At 46.1% G+C, this 17,089-nt stretch overlaps 1 protein-coding gene across 1 annotated transcript in view; it reads left to right on the top strand.

The window, feature by feature from the left end:
* Nucleotides 1-17,089, top strand: part of LOC119821713 — a 179,439-nt gene that overhangs the window by 1,273 nt on the left and 161,077 nt on the right. The window contains exon 2 of the mRNA XM_038340846.2: nucleotides 15,791-15,951. Within this exon, the coding sequence (XP_038196774.2) occupies nucleotides 15,815-15,951 (137 nt within the window). The 5' untranslated portion in view covers nucleotides 15,791-15,814. The remainder of the gene's footprint in view (nucleotides 1-15,790; nucleotides 15,952-17,089) is intronic.

The following is a 17,089-nucleotide window of genomic DNA, read 5'->3' as shown; positions in this document are numbered from 1 at the left end:
ACTCTGTGGAAAGATACTTTAGGCCAATTTGTTTTTATTGTTTCTCTAGACTGGCCCCACACTTGTGCTCTTGCCTCCATGTCTGTGGTGCTGGGGCTGTAGGCGTGCACAGAGTCGGCTGAAGCCGGTTTCTGGACCATACTCTGCCTAGGCTTTGGATTTGCTCGTCTTACTTGTCCTCATTCTTCAGGTCTCAGTCTACCCTCTAGAAGCCTTCCTTGTTCTCACATCCCACTGCCTCCCGAATCTGCTCTAAGCTGCTCTTCTGAGTATTTCCCCTACCTTTGTACCTAGCATACTTTCATGTTTTGTTGTGTTCGTATGTGTTTTTTGAGACAAGATCTCATGGAGCCCAGGCTAACCTTGAACTCATTGAGTAGATTGTTTTTGTCTTTCCCTTAGGCTGTGAACTCTGAGGTCAAGGTTCTTTCTGCTCACCATGTAGCACAGTGCTTGGTCTCACCAAAAGCTTGTTTGATAATTTGTTACATAAAAATTGTAGGAGGCTACTGCCCTGGGGTGAGCTCCTGCCTGGGGTCCCAGAAGACCAGGCTAAAAATTACTCCAGCCAAAGGCAACAAATCAAGACTAAGTTATTTGGCCTTTCAGAAATAAAATGTAATAATACGAGATAATTCCCCCCAGTAGACCATTTTAATAGGCCTAATATGAAGTTTCCTCTGCTTTAATCTTTACAGAAGCAAATTACTTGAAATAACCTAAGGTATTTTGTCTCTATCTTACATAGAAAGTTGGGGGGTTGTTGTTTGTTTAATTTTATGGGTATGGGTGTCTTGACTGCAGGTATGTCTGTGTACTATGTAAGTACAGTGTCTGCAGGGCCCAGAGGAGGACATTGGATCCTCTGGAACTGAAGTTAAACAGTCATGAACTGACACGTGGGTGCTGAGAACAAAGTCGGTGTCCTCTGGAAAAGCGGCCAGTGCCCTTAACCACTGAGCCATCTCTCCAGCCCTCAGGTTTTTGTTTGTTTTTATGGTTCTGGGAACTGAACTCTGGGCCGCACACATACCAGGCGAGCACTGTGCTATAGAAATGCACTCCCACCTACTTCAAGGGAATTTGCTTTGAAATAACAAATCTGCTTTTTGTTCTTTGTGCTTTTTGCAGCCCTTTTCTGACTAGAGAACTGACTTCACTCTGCAGCTCATTGGAGCACCTATTTTATGCAGTGTTGCGTGATTCGAGAGTCACATAGCCAGTTAAGATCTTGAACGTATGCCAGCCTTATTAGTGGTCTTATCTGAGTGCTGGGCTGGGCACTCTGTCTTCAGGCACCAGGTCAGCTATTCTGCTCAAGTGCTTTCAAGAACTTGAGACCTATTTCACATCCACTGGGAAAGAAGAGTCCTGCATTGTTTGCCTGGGGCAGGGCTGGAATGGCTTTCATAGCCAGTGTCCCTCAGAAGGATGCTTCCCCTAATGCAACGATACCACTACGAAGATGAGAACTGAGAGCCAGGGCTCTCTCATTGGACCTTGCTCTGTTTGACTTGTTCATTTAATGAGTATTATTCTCTAATAAACACCTATTTATGTCAAGGGATTAGAGGCAATGGGAGATTCTAGAGTAGCAGTTATGATGGGTGAGATAAGGGACCATGTGACTATAATAAAGAGAAGGGAACAGTAGATGGCGTAGGTAAATGACCATTCTAGATACTCCAACAAGTCTGTGCCTGCTCGGCCTTTGTTCTTTTTCCCAGAACAGATGCTCAGAACAAGGCTTGACCTGTTTGTGGTTTCTTCATTCTTCGTCTTGCTTGGTATCATTTTCACCTTCTTCCTGGTAGCAGCTTTCGTTTACCTCTTCCTGGCCTTGTTGATTGATGGTCTGGTTTTGTTAACTGGTGGTCTCGGCTTGTTTAGGGTTTCAAACCCTTGGCCACAGCCAGTCCTTTGGCAGTATCCAATTCAAAGGCAGGACCAGCTATCGAGGTACGAAACCCTAAAGAGAGTGTGTTGGGGAGAGAGGTAAACATTCATGACTTAGATAAAAACCGAGAAACAATGTATACTTTGAAAACGTGTTCCAAAGGCCGCGTACTGGCTTGCACACAATTATGCAAACAGGTGACAACGTTTCTTGTGAATATAAACCTCACCTTTTGACTTCACTGATTGGTTCAGGCCTGTTTTTAAAATTACAGGGTCATATCTTGCTGATGGGTTAATAACGTAGTTAGTCACAACTGGCCCTATTAACATGCGACAGACATCAGCTATGCCACAGTGCTTTAGACGTGGTGAAGGCGGATAAGGTTCTCAAAACATTGTAAATAGCGGTATAGTTTTATTTTTAATTTTCTCACAGTGCTGCAGACCAAATCTTGGGCCTTGGGCATGCTAACCAGCCTGTGTCCCTAAGCTATATAAACGTAGCCCAGAATATCTGGATATCTTCATAAACATTCAGAGAGAATGGGTTTGAAAGCTGTTGTGGAGAATGTGGGCAGGCCAGCTCCGAGTAGAAATGCTTCCAGATTCCCTCCATGGCTGTGGTAGTCTACCGGCTAGCCCACATGTGCTAACGTGAATCTGTTTGGTGTTTTACAGATGGAAGCCCATTTTAACCAAACTCTTGGGGTTCCTGGTTTCCATAATGTGTTTCCCAAACACTGGCTGACCTACATCAGAGAAAGACTAGTTTTCCAATGTAGGCAAATAAATAAATTAACACGAATCATTTGCCAAGTGACCTCATTACTCCCCCCACTGTGGACTCTGAGAGGGGCTGAGGTTAGGGAGGAAATGCATTTTGCGGGTGCTGTGGTGTTTTATAATCCGTAGGGAGGTGAGACCTCTGGCGCACATGCCTGTCTGCCATCTGAAATGGGGCAAAGATTTGTCTTTGGCAAATCCCCTTTGTCTTGGTAATAACAGCAGCCTCATAAAAAGTACAGCCTGCAATAGCAACAATGTAGCAATCCTGACAAGCGTGACATTTTGCTGAGCAGTCTGCCTGTTCAGAATTTTATAATGGGTTAGTAGAAAAGATAAGAAACTTACCTCAAAAATAGCTTTCTTAAGTAACTCCTGAGAGGGCACTTGTGTTTTTGTGGTTTTTAATGCTACATTTTACTTCAATGGCTATTCTGTTCTCCAGATTTCTCTGCGGTCACATCAACACTGTTCTGCAGAACTGCTATAGAGAAGTATGCCAAAGAATGATACTCATTGCAGTTCTACCCACTGAGAAGCAATTAGTCATGCTAAGGTTGCTTAAATGGTTAAAGATATGATCTGAGTTGGTGACAAGGCTCTACAGTTAACAGTGCTTGCCACTGAGCCTAACGACCTGAGTTCAAGTCCCGGAGTGTGCATGGTGGCCTGAGAGAGCCACGCCCAACACGTTGTCCTCTGACCTCCACTCACCCTGTGGTGCACATGCACACCTCCCTGCACCTCTCTGTCTCTGCACCTCTCTGTCTCTCTCTGTGTCTCTGTTTCTCTCTCTCTCATACACACACACACACACACACACACACACACGTTTAAAATGTTTGTAAGGAATTGTAGTCTTTATGAGAAAGGGGCTGTAAAGCAGGCTGGACCCTCCAATGATAGTAAGATAAGGCACTCTTGAGCTGACTGCTTGCTCGGATTACTGAGCTCAGGCTGGAGAAAACTCACAAGAGTTCTGCTTGTCTCTGTCTTACTGATTTCCTTAAAGTTAAATGTACAGTGAATTGTAGGGCGCTTCTTGGAAAAACCTATTACTGAGCGAGTACAGAATGTGAATCATTCCCTGCCTGAAATACAGGACCGATGTTTACAGGGCAATTGTCCAAAACAGTCCTGCCTGGCTGGAGAGCGTTTCACTTTTAGCCTTGTGTTGCTTAAAACACAAGCCGTTTTGTACACAGGAAACCCGCCGAAAGTTAAACATTCTCCTGAGACTCCTATAGAACATTTATGGTTTTATGACTTATTGTTTCTAGCAAAAGTATCTTGACAGCCTTAAATATTTTCAGAGCTGTGCTGTATGCAGAAGACTATGAATATTTTACACACTGAGATGCCAGAGCATGTGAAAAGCATTACTGTCTTCAGTTTTCCCAGAAATTAGCCAAGCTACTGATGAAAAGCAGAGAAACCCAGTACAGGGTGGGCAGTTCTTCGTGGAGAGGGACATGTGCGGCTGCCCGAGTCCCCGAGCCCTGTGCTTTCAACTGCACTCCGTTCTTACACGCAGACCTCCCATTAGATGAACGTAAGAGCATTTAAGACAGTAGGACAGACTTTTGTCATATGGTTTAAATGGTCTACACGCTAGACAATTTAACAGAGTTTTTGTTTTGTTTTGTTTTTTGTTTTTCCAGTCGGGGCTTTGTTGTTTCCCGACACTGAGAAAGTCGGTTCAAATATCAGCTCACAGTTTCAAAGTTTCAGCCTTTGCTCACTGGCCCCGATCATGGTGGCTCCGGTGAGGCAGAAAGTTATGGGATGGGGTTAGGGACGACAGAGCAAGCTGCTCAGCTGTGTCCCCTGGGAAATAGAGAGAGTTTGTTTTGTTTGTTTGTTTGTTTGTTTTTTAACAAAGCCTTCTGCCGGCTCCAAAACCCACAATGGATTTCTCCACAGATAGTCAGCCCTTGTGATCCCAAAGCACCTGTGTCTACAGAACCCTGGACTGGGGACTCTTTTGATTTCTTTCCTGTGATAAAGTCCCCTGAGGAAAAACCTATGGAGAGAAAACGTATCTTGGTTCACAGTTCCAGAAAACGGTATCCATACTGGTGAGGAAGGCCCGGCACCAGGAACAGAAGGCTGGCTGATCTCCTAACCCACACTCTGGAAGCAGAAAGTGGGGCCTGGTTCAGTGTACGACCTCAAAGCCCACCCTAGCGGTGTTCTTCCTCCAGTGAGACTGAACCCTCTAAAGGTTCCACGACATCCCCAAAGCGCGCTGCCAGCCAGGGACATGGGAGTCTATGAAGGATGTCTTGTAGTCAAACCACAACAAGGGACCAAGCTGTCAACACAAGAGTTTTAGAGACAAGCTCCCAAGTGGAAAGGACCGTGACTAATGTGTGGGTAGACTGTTGGATCTTGATCTCGCGATCCCCGGTCACAGACTTTGTGGATAAAAGCATGATGTCCCAGCGTCCAAAAGCTGGGTGCCCAGAACTACAGAAACACTGTTGATCCAAACTACCAGATGCCAAAGTTAAAAGACCAACTTCTCAGAAGCTAAATCGTTTAAGAAAAGTTTATGTGCAGAGATTTGTAAAAGAGTCCAAGGAAGATGTATCAAGCTGGGTGGTGATGGCGCACACTTTTAATCCCAGCACTTGGGAGGCAGAGGCAGGTGGATCTCTGTGAGTTCGAGACCAGCCTGATGTGGGATTTCCCTCTATATGCTGTGAATAAAGGAACTGCTTTGGGCCTATAGCAGAGCTATAGCGGAACAGAGCTAGGTGGGGAAAACTAAACCGAATGCTAGGGGAAAGCAGACGCCGCTGGAGACAGACATGCTGAAACTTTGCTGGTAGGCCATGACCTCGTGGTGATGCCAGATTAATGGAGAGGGGGTAAATAGAGATGCAGGAGTTAGCCAATAAGAGGCTAGAGCTAATGGGCCCAGCAATGAAAGCAATGATTTAAATAATATAGTTTCTGTGTGATTATTTCGGGGCTAGGTGGCTAAAAACTAACTAGTGGCCTCCTTACTACACACAGCCAATCCCAGAGAATCCAGCACAGAGAATCCCTGTCTCAAAAAACCAAAAACAATAACAAAATAATCAAATTAAGAAAAGTATGGGGAAAAAAGCCCTACAGCATTACCAAAGGCACCAAATTTATTTTCTTCACAGTAGACAATTTAAATAATAACCATATCTGAAAGAGTCATCGTGTATCTTCAGACATCAGCATTGCCCGAGTTGGGGATGCAGTGTTTTAAGAGATTTATAGGGGAGACTGGAGGTTTCATTCACTTAGCGAATGAACTAGCCGCGTGACATTTTATAGCTATTTTATATCAGTATTTTATTTCGTTGCCAGTGATCCCTAAGATGGCCTCCAGGGGTTCAGTAGTTAAGCCTGCAGGACTTCTGGAACCCAGGAAATTCCAATGCTCCTAGTTATAGTGTATAGAGAGAAAGATACCCAGCAAAATCAGCAACTGATAAGGCATACGAGGACCTAGCATGGTGGTGGCAGTGGCAGTAGTGTGTGTGTGTGTGTGTGTGTGTGTGTGTGTGTGTGTGTGTGTGTGTATACACAGCATTCTGGAGGCTGAGGCAGGAGGAGTTCTAGGCCAGCCAGGGCTACCTAAGAAAACCTGTCTCAACCTACCGCCCTCTCAAAGCCACATAAGCCAGAGACTGGACAGCAGGCCCGGGCTTCTAGGTGGTTTTCTGTTTTAATGATCTTTTATTTTTCTTCAGTGAAGTCACACAAACGGCCTTCCATTCGTCCAGCTGACTTTGTGGTACTATCCTCTGAGTTTGGCCAACAGGAAGCTCCTCTAAGCCCTGGTCCATCAGTCACACAGGCATGGCTGGCAGCCTGGGTGACTGACCTTCAGCGTCCCGCTCCTCCAGCAGTCAAGCTGATACTGCCCGGGTCCCCACGATAAGTCATTTTGTTATCTTAGGCTATTGGCCACAGCCAAAGGTCCCGAGTAAACAGAAACACTCCTATCAGGCAGAAACTTCCAAGACTTAAAAGTCACCTTCCAGGAGCTGGAAGAGTTTAGAACGTGGCAATGAAGCCCTGCGCTGCTGATCTCCACAGCTGGGTTGCGTGCTAACTCTGGGGTGTGATGGCCACCGTGACTGTCACAGCCTCTCCAGATTCCCTACAGCGTAGACGGACCATCTAGAGCTATTTTCTTGATTCTGTCTGTTTTGGGTTCCTATTGCTATGATCAAACAAGAGCAAAAACAACTTAGGCAGGAAAGGATTTATTTCACCGTATGGTTTGTTCCATCATCCAGGTAAGTCAAGGCAGGATCCTGGAGGGAGGAGCTGAGGCAGAGACCATGGAGGGGTGCTGCCAAGTTTAGAGGTAGCTTTGGCGTTGTGTGAGGTAAAGCCACAAGGGTGTGGTTACTTTTAAGAACCTTTTCATCCTCCTTTGCCAGTTACCTGGACTGGGCTGTTTGAGAAAGGGCTAGTCCCACTTCTGCTAAGGAGATCTGTGGCATGGACAGGATAGGAAAGGGGCCGACTCTAACTGGCTCTCCTGAAACAGCCACGGGGCCATGATGAGTAAGCACGCACAGTGAAGGCACTCACTAATGCCGAGTAGAAATACAGTGGCCACATGATTTGGATCATTTGCTGGCAATGTAGTTCCCACCCCGTGCAACAAAGTCCAGGAGGAGGCCGTGAGGACTCTGCCCTCATGCCTGGACTAATGCCACTTCTCTAGGACAACTCGTCATCTCAGGAGTGAGAGCTTTAGGAAAGAAGAAGAGCCTCCCCTCCTCCCTCCTCCCCCTCTCTACCCCTTCCTCTCTTCCTCCCATGTCTCCCCTGTCCTGCCCTCTGCCCTCTCCCTTTTGCCATGGATAACAGCAAGGGCTCCATGTCAGGTGCTGCCGCCTGGATCCGGGCTCCTCTGCCTGCAGAGCTGTGAGCAGACGTCTGTTCTCCATGACTCGTCTGACCCGTCCTGGGCGTCTACCACAGCAGCGTGCATCTGTCGCTGCATTTGGCTGACTCAGGACTAGAGTCTCTTCAGACAGTGTCTAAGTAATGTCTGGCTGTGGGAAGCACTTTATCAAAGGCGTCTTACTTGGGAGGTAGAGGCAGGAGGACCAGGACCTTAAAGTCATCCTCAGGTATATAGCAAGTTCAGAATAAGCCTGGGCTACGCGAGGGCCAGGCAGATCTCTGAATCTGAGGCCAGCCAGCCTGGTCTACAGAGAGAGTTCCAGGACAGCCAGGCCTACACAGAAAAAGCCTATCTTGAAAAACAAATAAAACCAGAGTTTACTTTGAAGGATAATTTGTAAGTAACTCCAATTTTTCAAAGGACTGCCTCATAAAAATACAAAAGGTTTACAGACATCGCCAAGTCTGCAACTGTTCGTGGCAGAAATGATGATCACACATGCTTGTGATTGCCGTGGCAGAGGTCACCACAGATCCTGCTGTCACCATCGCCAGCACTGGCGATAGAGGGTTTCATGGTGACAAAGCTTAAGGTTCTGTTTTTAAATTTAAATTTTTTTATTTCTAATTACTTTACATTTTTATTATTACAAACCTTGTTTTTAAAAGTTAAATCAATCTTTGGCAATTTCATACATGTTTATAAGACACCCAGATCATTCTCCTCACCCCACTCCCGTCTCTTCCCCACCAGTCTCTTCCTAGATCCATGGCTTTTGGGTTGTTCTTTGACCTATTCTGTTTAACCAGGGTCCTTGTCTTGGAATTATCCACTGGAGTCTGGTGGGGTCCCCAGGGGGTACACAACTAAAGGCAATGACTCCCCGTGCCTCTGACTCTTATCAGTGTTGGCTAGGGCACTCTAGGCTCCCCCTCCATATGTGTCTGGCTGTTGAAGGGACCATGTTTGTGTGTATGTGTGCACAGCCGGTCATCCACAGTTGTTGAGAGGCTGATTACTATGGCTGTGTGTTGTCAAAAGATGACATTTCCCAACCCCTTTCCTCTCTTCAGATTCTTGCTTTCTACCTCCTCATGGGCGTGTCCCTTGAGCGTGGAGGGAATGGTATAAACGTCCTGTTTGGGGCTGAGCACTCAACTGTCACTCATTCTCACCTTTGTTTTCTTGGCTTTCATTGTTTCTGATGAAAATGAATGACAGCAGTCTGCTTTTGTTGGCTTTCTGTCTGACTACAGGGTGCTTGCTGCTCACTGCGGCAGGGCAGTGTGTCAGCTTTCATGCATGCTTCCTTGCTCCTTGGTGGTTATAAAACCTTTCTATGAACAAACACTGGGATGGTCTGCTATTATTTGAGGGGAAATACATAATATTATGGGGAACAAAAAGATTGGGCAGCAAACTCTTCTGAATGAAAACTCATCTTTTATGGAAGGTCTAAGAGACATTCTGACAGCAACAGAGAATTAAAGAATAAAGTTTTGACAGAAAAAAAGCTCTCTCTCTCTCTCTCTCTCTGAGCACAGCACCGCAGAAAGAAAAGCACAGGCAGAATTCTCCTACAATATGGAGAAGACTGGGCTTAATTCTCCCCCTCTTTCAGAGAAGAGATTCGATTTGTTCACCAGTATTTTTCAAATTCTAGCACATTCCATGATGTGGACATGGGTTTGCTGAGTTACCACTAAGAGTGTCTTTGTAATGAACTAGATGGAGGGAAACATCTCCAAGTGCACCACACACAGAGCCAGCAATGACAAACATTTCCCCCTCGGTGTGGACTTTTAACATGGAAGCAACAAAGACTGGAAGGCCTAGGGTTCCAGAAACAAGGTGAATCCAGGCCCAAGTTGTTTGGTTTCTTAGCCATTTTCAACTTGGTCTTGGTGGTGCTTTGGGTCTAGAACTCAAACATAACAAAGAGGGGTCAAAGAAGAGTCTTAAAGACCATGGTTCAAGATACTGAACGGCAGCTTTGGATCTAAAGTCTGAAAACCAGGCATGATGGCTCACAACTGCAATCCCAACACTTGGGAGGCCGAGGCAGGAGGATTGCCACAAGTTTGAGGCCAGCCTGCTCTACAGTCTTGAAAAAAAAAATTTGAAATACACATTGACTTTCTGCTGGTTGAGGAGATGTATGAAGGGGTCTGGGGGCGGACTGGAATAGAAGAGTCAAATCCGTAGTATTGTAATTCTGTTAGCAAAACCTAGGGAGTACTCGATTGCTTGCCAGATTCTGAACCAACAGAGCCTGAAAATCATCAGCTCAAAATCTTGGAAAACCAGAAGTTCAAAGATGAGCGGAGAGAAAAGCTGAGCTGTCAATCAAGAGTCTCAGGAGGCCATGCCTGAGAACAGAGCAGTGGGGCAAAGGGACCGAGGGGACATGATGCTGGGGGCGGGGGGCAAAGTACGGGGAAATGTTTGCCCAGTTTTCCTCTTAAGACACTAGCCAGGGTTTTGAAGCTGCATGACTCAAAAGGCTAACGAGCCAAACTAAAATATCTAAGGGGCAGTAAAGGGCAGAACTAACTAGTGTGTGTGTGCGCGCGCGCGCGTGCGCGCTCACATGCATATTCACATGTAGGGGGCTATGCATGGATGTGGTATGGCCTGCTGTGTGTGCTGACCCTACGCTAACATCAGGAACACCCCTCTGTTTTTCTCCATCTTATTCATTGAAAGAGGTTCTCCCAGTCACACCCGGCACTTGCTGATACAGTTAGTTTGGCTAGCTAGCTTGTTCGGGGCTGGAATTATAGGCAGACTGTCATGCCTTCTCAGCATTTATATGGGCAATGGGGATCTGAACTCCGGTCCTCACGCATACACAGCAGGCCCTTTATTCAAAGCTTATGGGATTCAACTAAAGCAGAGCTTAGAGAAAAACATACAATGTTCAATGTTTAAAGGCTGGCAATGTAGCTCGTTGGTGAAGCACTTGCCTACTCTGTGATAGACCCCCAGAACTGTGGAGGAAAGATAGATACCATGAACAGATTATATGAATCTCAAGAGCTGGAAAAACAAAAGCAAATTAAACCTGAGATCTAAAAGCAATAGTAAGTGATGAACTGAAATCAACCAAAGACATAAGTAGCCTTAAAAATCAATATAAATATTAATTATTTAATAACCTAAATGAGAGCTGAGTGGTGGCTCAGCGGCTAAGCACGGTGCTTGCGAGTCCAGAGGTCCCAAGTTCGACTCCTGCCTGAGAAAGGGCAGCTTTTGGCCGTCCGGCCCGAGTGCCTGCGCCCTCTTGTGGCGAGCGTGGGGAAAAAATAACATAAATGAAGTTGATATATTCCCAAGACAGAGAACAAATAGAGAAGCCATGACTATCAATGTAAAAGCATACGGCCTTATGCATTCTATACACACTACAGTGTTGAGGCTTTAAAATGTCAAGAGAATGAAAAATGGCCCATAGGATGAAGGAAATATTTTTAAGGTATATCTGATAAATGATACATATATAGAAGGTACAAAGAACACTTTCAGGCTCGGTGTGGTGATGCAGATCTATAATCCCCAAACATGGAAGGTGAAGGCAGGAAGATTAGGAATTCAAGGCCAACCTCAGCTACATGGGGATTTTGAGGCCAGCCTGGGATTTTTTTTTTTTAAAGGAACACTTGCAACTCAGAAGAAGAAAAAAAGGGAGAGGAGTGGGAGGAGGAAGGAGGTCAACATAGAACTCATCAACAGATGAGCAATGTCAGTGACTACTGGAAGGCAAATGAAAAATCTTATCACTTCATACTGACTGCCGTAGCTTAAGCCAAAAGTAACAAGTTTTGTCAAGGCTGCAGAGAAACTGGACCCTCGCACCATACAGAAGGAAGGTGTAGATAACCATGCTGCTACTCTCAAAAACATCTGGCAGTTGCTCACAAAGTTCAAACAGGTAGCATTTGACCCAGCAGCTCCACTCCCACGTATGTACTCCAGGGGAATGAAAACCTTTTTACACAGATACCTGAACCTTCAGACCAGTGTTCACCATAGCGCCGAGTGGAAACAGCTCAGCATCCCATCAGCCAGTGAGCCGCTGCAATGCTATGAAGCCATACAGTGGAATGGTACTGAGACACCGGAAAGGAGTGAAGTACCAACACATTACACGTGCTTGGGATCTCGGCACCGGGAGATTGAGGCAAGGGGATGGGAAGGTCAAAACCTTGTCTCAGAAACAAACAAAAGAGGAGTCCTATGTCAGTACATGCTTTAACATGGAAGAGTCTTAAAAACATGCTAAATCAATGAAGCCAACCCATAAAACACCACATGGGGTGTGATTTCCTGTCCACAAAATGTCCAGAATGGACAAATAAATGTTGACGACACAAAGGGGATTGGTGGATGCTTTCGGCTCGGGGGGAATGGCTTAGAGAACGGGGACAGATGCCAATTAGAACACTTTGCCTTTGGGGTGGGGAGCTCAGAGGCTTTGAAGTTGATCACGGTAATGGCTGTACGACCCCGAGGACACTAAGATCACTGACTGAACCTTCTACTATACAGTGAGAATTGTATCTCCACTAAACTGTTCAAAATATGGATGACCTTCAAAATTAGTTTAATTATGTGTTTCAGGGATGAAATGGTCTGTAAAAAAAGCTTATTAATGTAGCACAATGCCTGCTCTTCATGCCATGTGCTATGGTACAGTCTGCAAGTCAGGCAAGGGCCTGAAATTGAAACACAGACATACACACACACAAACACACACACACACACGGGTACCAAGAATGCCCATTTATTGTGTTATAGGGCAGCTTATATAGGGTCTCCTTCCACTCCCTAACTCTCAGCTGCAAGCCCCCCAAAAACCACTCCCCTGCCATCAGGAACTCCTGAGGGTCTCATGTCCTGAGGGTCTCATGCTCAGAGCAGCCGCAAATCAAGTTGTTTTCTCAGAGCAGCAGCAAGCAGAGGAAAACAAGTTGTTTACTCTGGCAGGCAGAGGGTCACAGGAAATTCAAGTTCTGGGGGTCCACAGTCCCCAACAATTAAAATAGGCACAAAATGAAATAGGCAATATGAGTTGTCACATACATAATTTTTAAAATATTTTTATTTGGTATTATTACTGTGTTTGTGTAGGATTGTGTGTATATGTGGGGTGTATGTGTGTCACAACACATAAGGCCCGAGGACAACTTTTGGGAGTTGGTTCTTTCCATGTGCCATGGCATCTGGGGAGACTTACACAATGCTTTTACCTGAATCAACTCACCAGCCTTCATTTGTAGCTTTTAAGAGCTAAATCTGAAGGGGTTGGAGAGATGGCTCAGTGGTTAAGTCTGTGGAGAGCTCTTCAGAGGATCAGAGTTTGATTCCCAGCACCCACATGATGGCTCACAACTCTCTGTAACTCTAGTTCCGGGAATTCGATGCACTTTTCTGTCCTCTCTGGGCATTGCATACATATGGTGCACATACATACACACACGGAGGCAGACCTGGGCATTGCATACATATGGTGCACATACATACACACACGGAGGCAGAACACCCATATGTATAATGTAAAAATAAACATAAGTCAGTTTCACAGAAATAAGCCTATTCTGTAACTGAAACCCTTTCTATAAAGAAAACTTAAGGTTAAAATGTTTTAAAGTGATTTTTCCTGAAAATTTAATGAGGAAAGAATACAAGCCGCATGCTTTGTTTTTCGAATGCAGAGAAGAGACTTGATGGCTTGCTTCAGGAAGCCAGCTTGTTTCGGATCTTGGAATCTAACAAAACTTTTAAGACAAAACCACAGGCTAGTTCCACTGGTGACTGTGAATACAGAAATCCTGAGCAACGTGTCTATCAGCATCCACCACTGGGATAAGGTTGAGAGAACCAACTTCTAAGAAGGAAGTGTTTCTTGCTTAATGGTCCAGAGATTTACAATCCTGATGGCCCGGCCCCATTGCTGTGGGCCTGTGGGGAGGCAGCATGGTGGAGAAGGCTGCGGGCCTCAAGGCAGCAGGGAAACAGAGCAGGATTGAGCACTCTTCTAGAGCAGGGGCCTGCTTCCTCCAAGGAGACGCTCCTCCTCCTCCTCCTCCTCCTCCTCCTCCTCCTCCTCCTCCTCCTCCTTCTCCTCCTCCTCTTCCTTCTCCTCCTCTTCCTCCTCAAGTTTCTGCTATGCCCTGGTGGGAGAGTGACCAACTCTCAACACATGACCGTGGGCGTACATTTCAGTTCCAAACCACAGCACCCCAGCCATGCTACTGGAGAAACTAAAGGGACTCAACTCTCATGAAACTCAGTGAAGTCCCATTGTAGGCCTGACACACAGTAGGTGCTTCATATGTGTTCCCCATTCTCTCCCTCCCCCACAAACAGCTGTCTGTCTATGTCTGCTAGGCGCAAGGGCTCAGCCAGTTGTCGGGCAATCTTCTCTTTATGTCAGTTTTCTGGATACTGTACTTGACCATGAAGAAAGTAAACACAGGCTTAAATGTTCTCCCTTCAGATCTGGGAAGTGTTGAGACTCCCCAGGAAGCGACAGCGGAGTGGCTTGTCCTCTGGGAGCAGGACCAGTCTGTTGCTCTTTTGGCTGTGGCTGGAATGCAGCTGTCAGGGCAGCTGTTGATCTGTTTGCCCAACTGGAAAAGACGCTGCCAAGTGGCAAATCCTTTCCAGAAGAACATTTGACTTTGCTGAGAACAATAACAGTGCATTTTATTAGGCTCCAACAGTGCCAAACGGCAAAAGTATGACTCAGCAGGTTCACAATCTAGTCTGAAATAGATACTCATTCCATTTTTAATGTTTATAAAAGAATATGCAGACTCCCCAAGAAAGGCTCTCTGCAAGCATCCCCAGAGCCAGATTATTTGTTGCAATGATAACAGATTGGCTTGAGAAAATATATATGAAAGGAATCCAGAAATATAGCCCATCATGGTACCATACTCCTGCATTCCCAGCCCTGTGGTAGCTGAAGCAGGAGGATGGGGAGTTCAAGGCCCACCTGGGCTACATAGTAAGATTCTGTTTGAAAGAGAGGGAGAAGGAGTGGGGAAAGAATGCAGTAAGCAGGAACTTATAAATGTCAAAAGGGAAAAAAGTTGAAATGCTTTCAGTTTCTTGACATGACATCACTCCTGTGTCCAGAACAAGTATAGTCAGCCAAAACACCATCACCGAACCCCTGCAATGCGGGGGTCCCAGGACTCGGGGATCACATCGTCAACTTGCATTTTTAACTCTTACCATTAAAGACGTAAGAAACAATTACGTTGAATTTGGCAGATAAGGGTGGGATGGGAAATCAGCAGAGTTTTTTTTTTTTTTTTTTTACTCTCTGTGGTAAAACCGGAATGTCGATTAGAGACAGACAAAATTAAGAAAGCACATTTTATTTGAATGAGTATGATTTTCTCCAAAGCCCAAATGTACAAGGGTCATGTCCAAACTGAGATTCTTGGGAGATTTTCCAGAACCAGAAGCTCACACTTTCAAAAATGCTTGTGGAGAAATACCCCAGGCTGGAGGAGAGAGGCCGTACACACCCTTTCTGTGGAGAAACACCCCAGGCTGGAGGAGAGAGGCCTTACGCACCCTTATCTGGGCTGGAGCGGGGTTAGAAGTCAGCATTTGCTGTCTCTCCTGGCGGTTAGTGTGCACTCCCCAGACACCTTCGTGGAGACCATAGAACTGGAGCAGAGAGCACGCATCTCATTAACCAACTTCAAAGTCAGAGCCAGAGCGCACGCACGTTCTTGAAGATTATTCTAGTTGACCAAAGATTCAAGGCCAGCAGCATCTCTAACCTACTTTTCCCTACTGTCCACTAAGCAGTAATTGCATCAGAAGCCACGTCTTATCTGGCCAGTCCTTCCATTGCAAAAGTGGCATTGGGGGCTGTTGAAGCAAATCGGGGTAACAGGGCTTGCTGCGTAGCCCGAGCACCTGAGTTCTCTCCCTGGGACCCGTGTAAAAAGTGGATGGAAGTAAAAATCAGTTCTACGAAGTCACCTCTGTCCTTTACACGTACATTGTGAACAGATCCCCATCCCCACACATCATCTGTACACACATGCGCAATGTAAACCGTCGCCCCTTCCCACAAAGCTGGCCCGACTGACTCTGTGGAGCAGCTTAAAGCCCCACCACTGGATCGGGCCTGCTGAGAGGGTGGCGCATAAGCTTCATGCTCTTCCTTTTCAGGGACTCGGAGGAGCGAGCAGAACCATGGAGGGTGTGTATAAGTTCTCCTCCACAGAAAAGGTGCAGCTATTGGAGAAGGACCTGGCCGTAAAGCTAAGCGAACTGAAGGCCGAGCTGGAAGAACGGGGGCTCCATTCAGGAACAGCCAACTGGACCTTCAGGTAAATTTGCAGGGTCAAGTTGGGGCTTCTAGGGCCTTGCCTCCCGTTCTCATCCTACGTGCTCAGTCTGCTCCGCTCTTTTTCTTCGAGAACAGTTGACATCAAGGCATGCTCAAATACAGGGCACGCAACGGTAGTTTCCAATACCTTTTCCTCCTTGCCGCTACTAACAAGCCCAGCTAGGCTGCCGGGATTGGATGCGATCTGGGTGTTTAGGGCAGTGTGGCCACAGAGAATGTGAGGTTCCCCAACCTGTCTTTAATGTTTCTAGAACAGCCACGCTATTCTATTGAAGCAAATCTTACCGGGTGGGAAAATACTGTGCTATTTTTCTAAGTCCCAGAAGCTACTATAAATTAAAAGTTTCATTTTACCTAATAAAATTGAATATGACCTTAATTTTGATAAGACTTTTAAAAGCCTAAGTAAGGCTAGAGATTTGGCCGCAGGTGCCCGAAGCGCTGTTCTGGCCGGAGCTCCTGCTGTGGGCGGTGCCTGCTGCTGCTGGGGGCCATCAGGTTGATTCAGAGGAGCAGAGGGTCCGTGAGTCTTTCCGCTCTGGGCCTCCAGGATCATTTCTGTTAACATGAGAAGCTCACTGGTTTGGGGAAGTGTAGTGTGAATGGCCAATGGGAATAGGAAGGAGATTAGGTGAAGAAAAGTAATTGTGTGTGTTTCTACTTCATTCCGAAGCTGGTTCTTAAGCACAGGCGCTTCAAAGCAAGTGGTGGTGGTGCATGCCTTTAATCCCAGCACTCAGAGGCAGAGGCAGGTGGATCTCTGTGAGTTCGAGGAGAGTCTGGTCTACAGAGTGAGTTCAAGTACAGCCAGGGCTACACAGAGAAACCCTGTCTTGGAGGGAAAAAATTAAAAATAAAAAGAACAGGTACTCCGCACTTTCCATGGTTGTCTGAGGTAGCTCACGGAGGAGCAGAGAGGTGGAGCGATCACAGGACCAGGCCAGCCCTTACTGACTGCTCTTAGTCTTTCATTTGCAATGAGGCCAAAGCCCCTCTCCTACCACATAATACTATAGGATAAAAACTATGGCATTTCAGAGATCAAGTGTTGATATTACAGCTTTTACACCACTCAAGCGATTCCTCGCCGTGCCATGTAACACGAAGGTCTAAAGGGA

This window comes from Arvicola amphibius, chromosome 8 (genome assembly GCF_903992535.2).
Source record: "Arvicola amphibius chromosome 8, mArvAmp1.2, whole genome shotgun sequence".
Taxonomy (NCBI): domain Eukaryota; kingdom Metazoa; phylum Chordata; class Mammalia; order Rodentia; family Cricetidae; genus Arvicola; species Arvicola amphibius.
The sequence above is the reverse complement of the archived record's forward strand: the minus strand, read 5'-3'. Positions and strand labels throughout refer to the sequence as shown.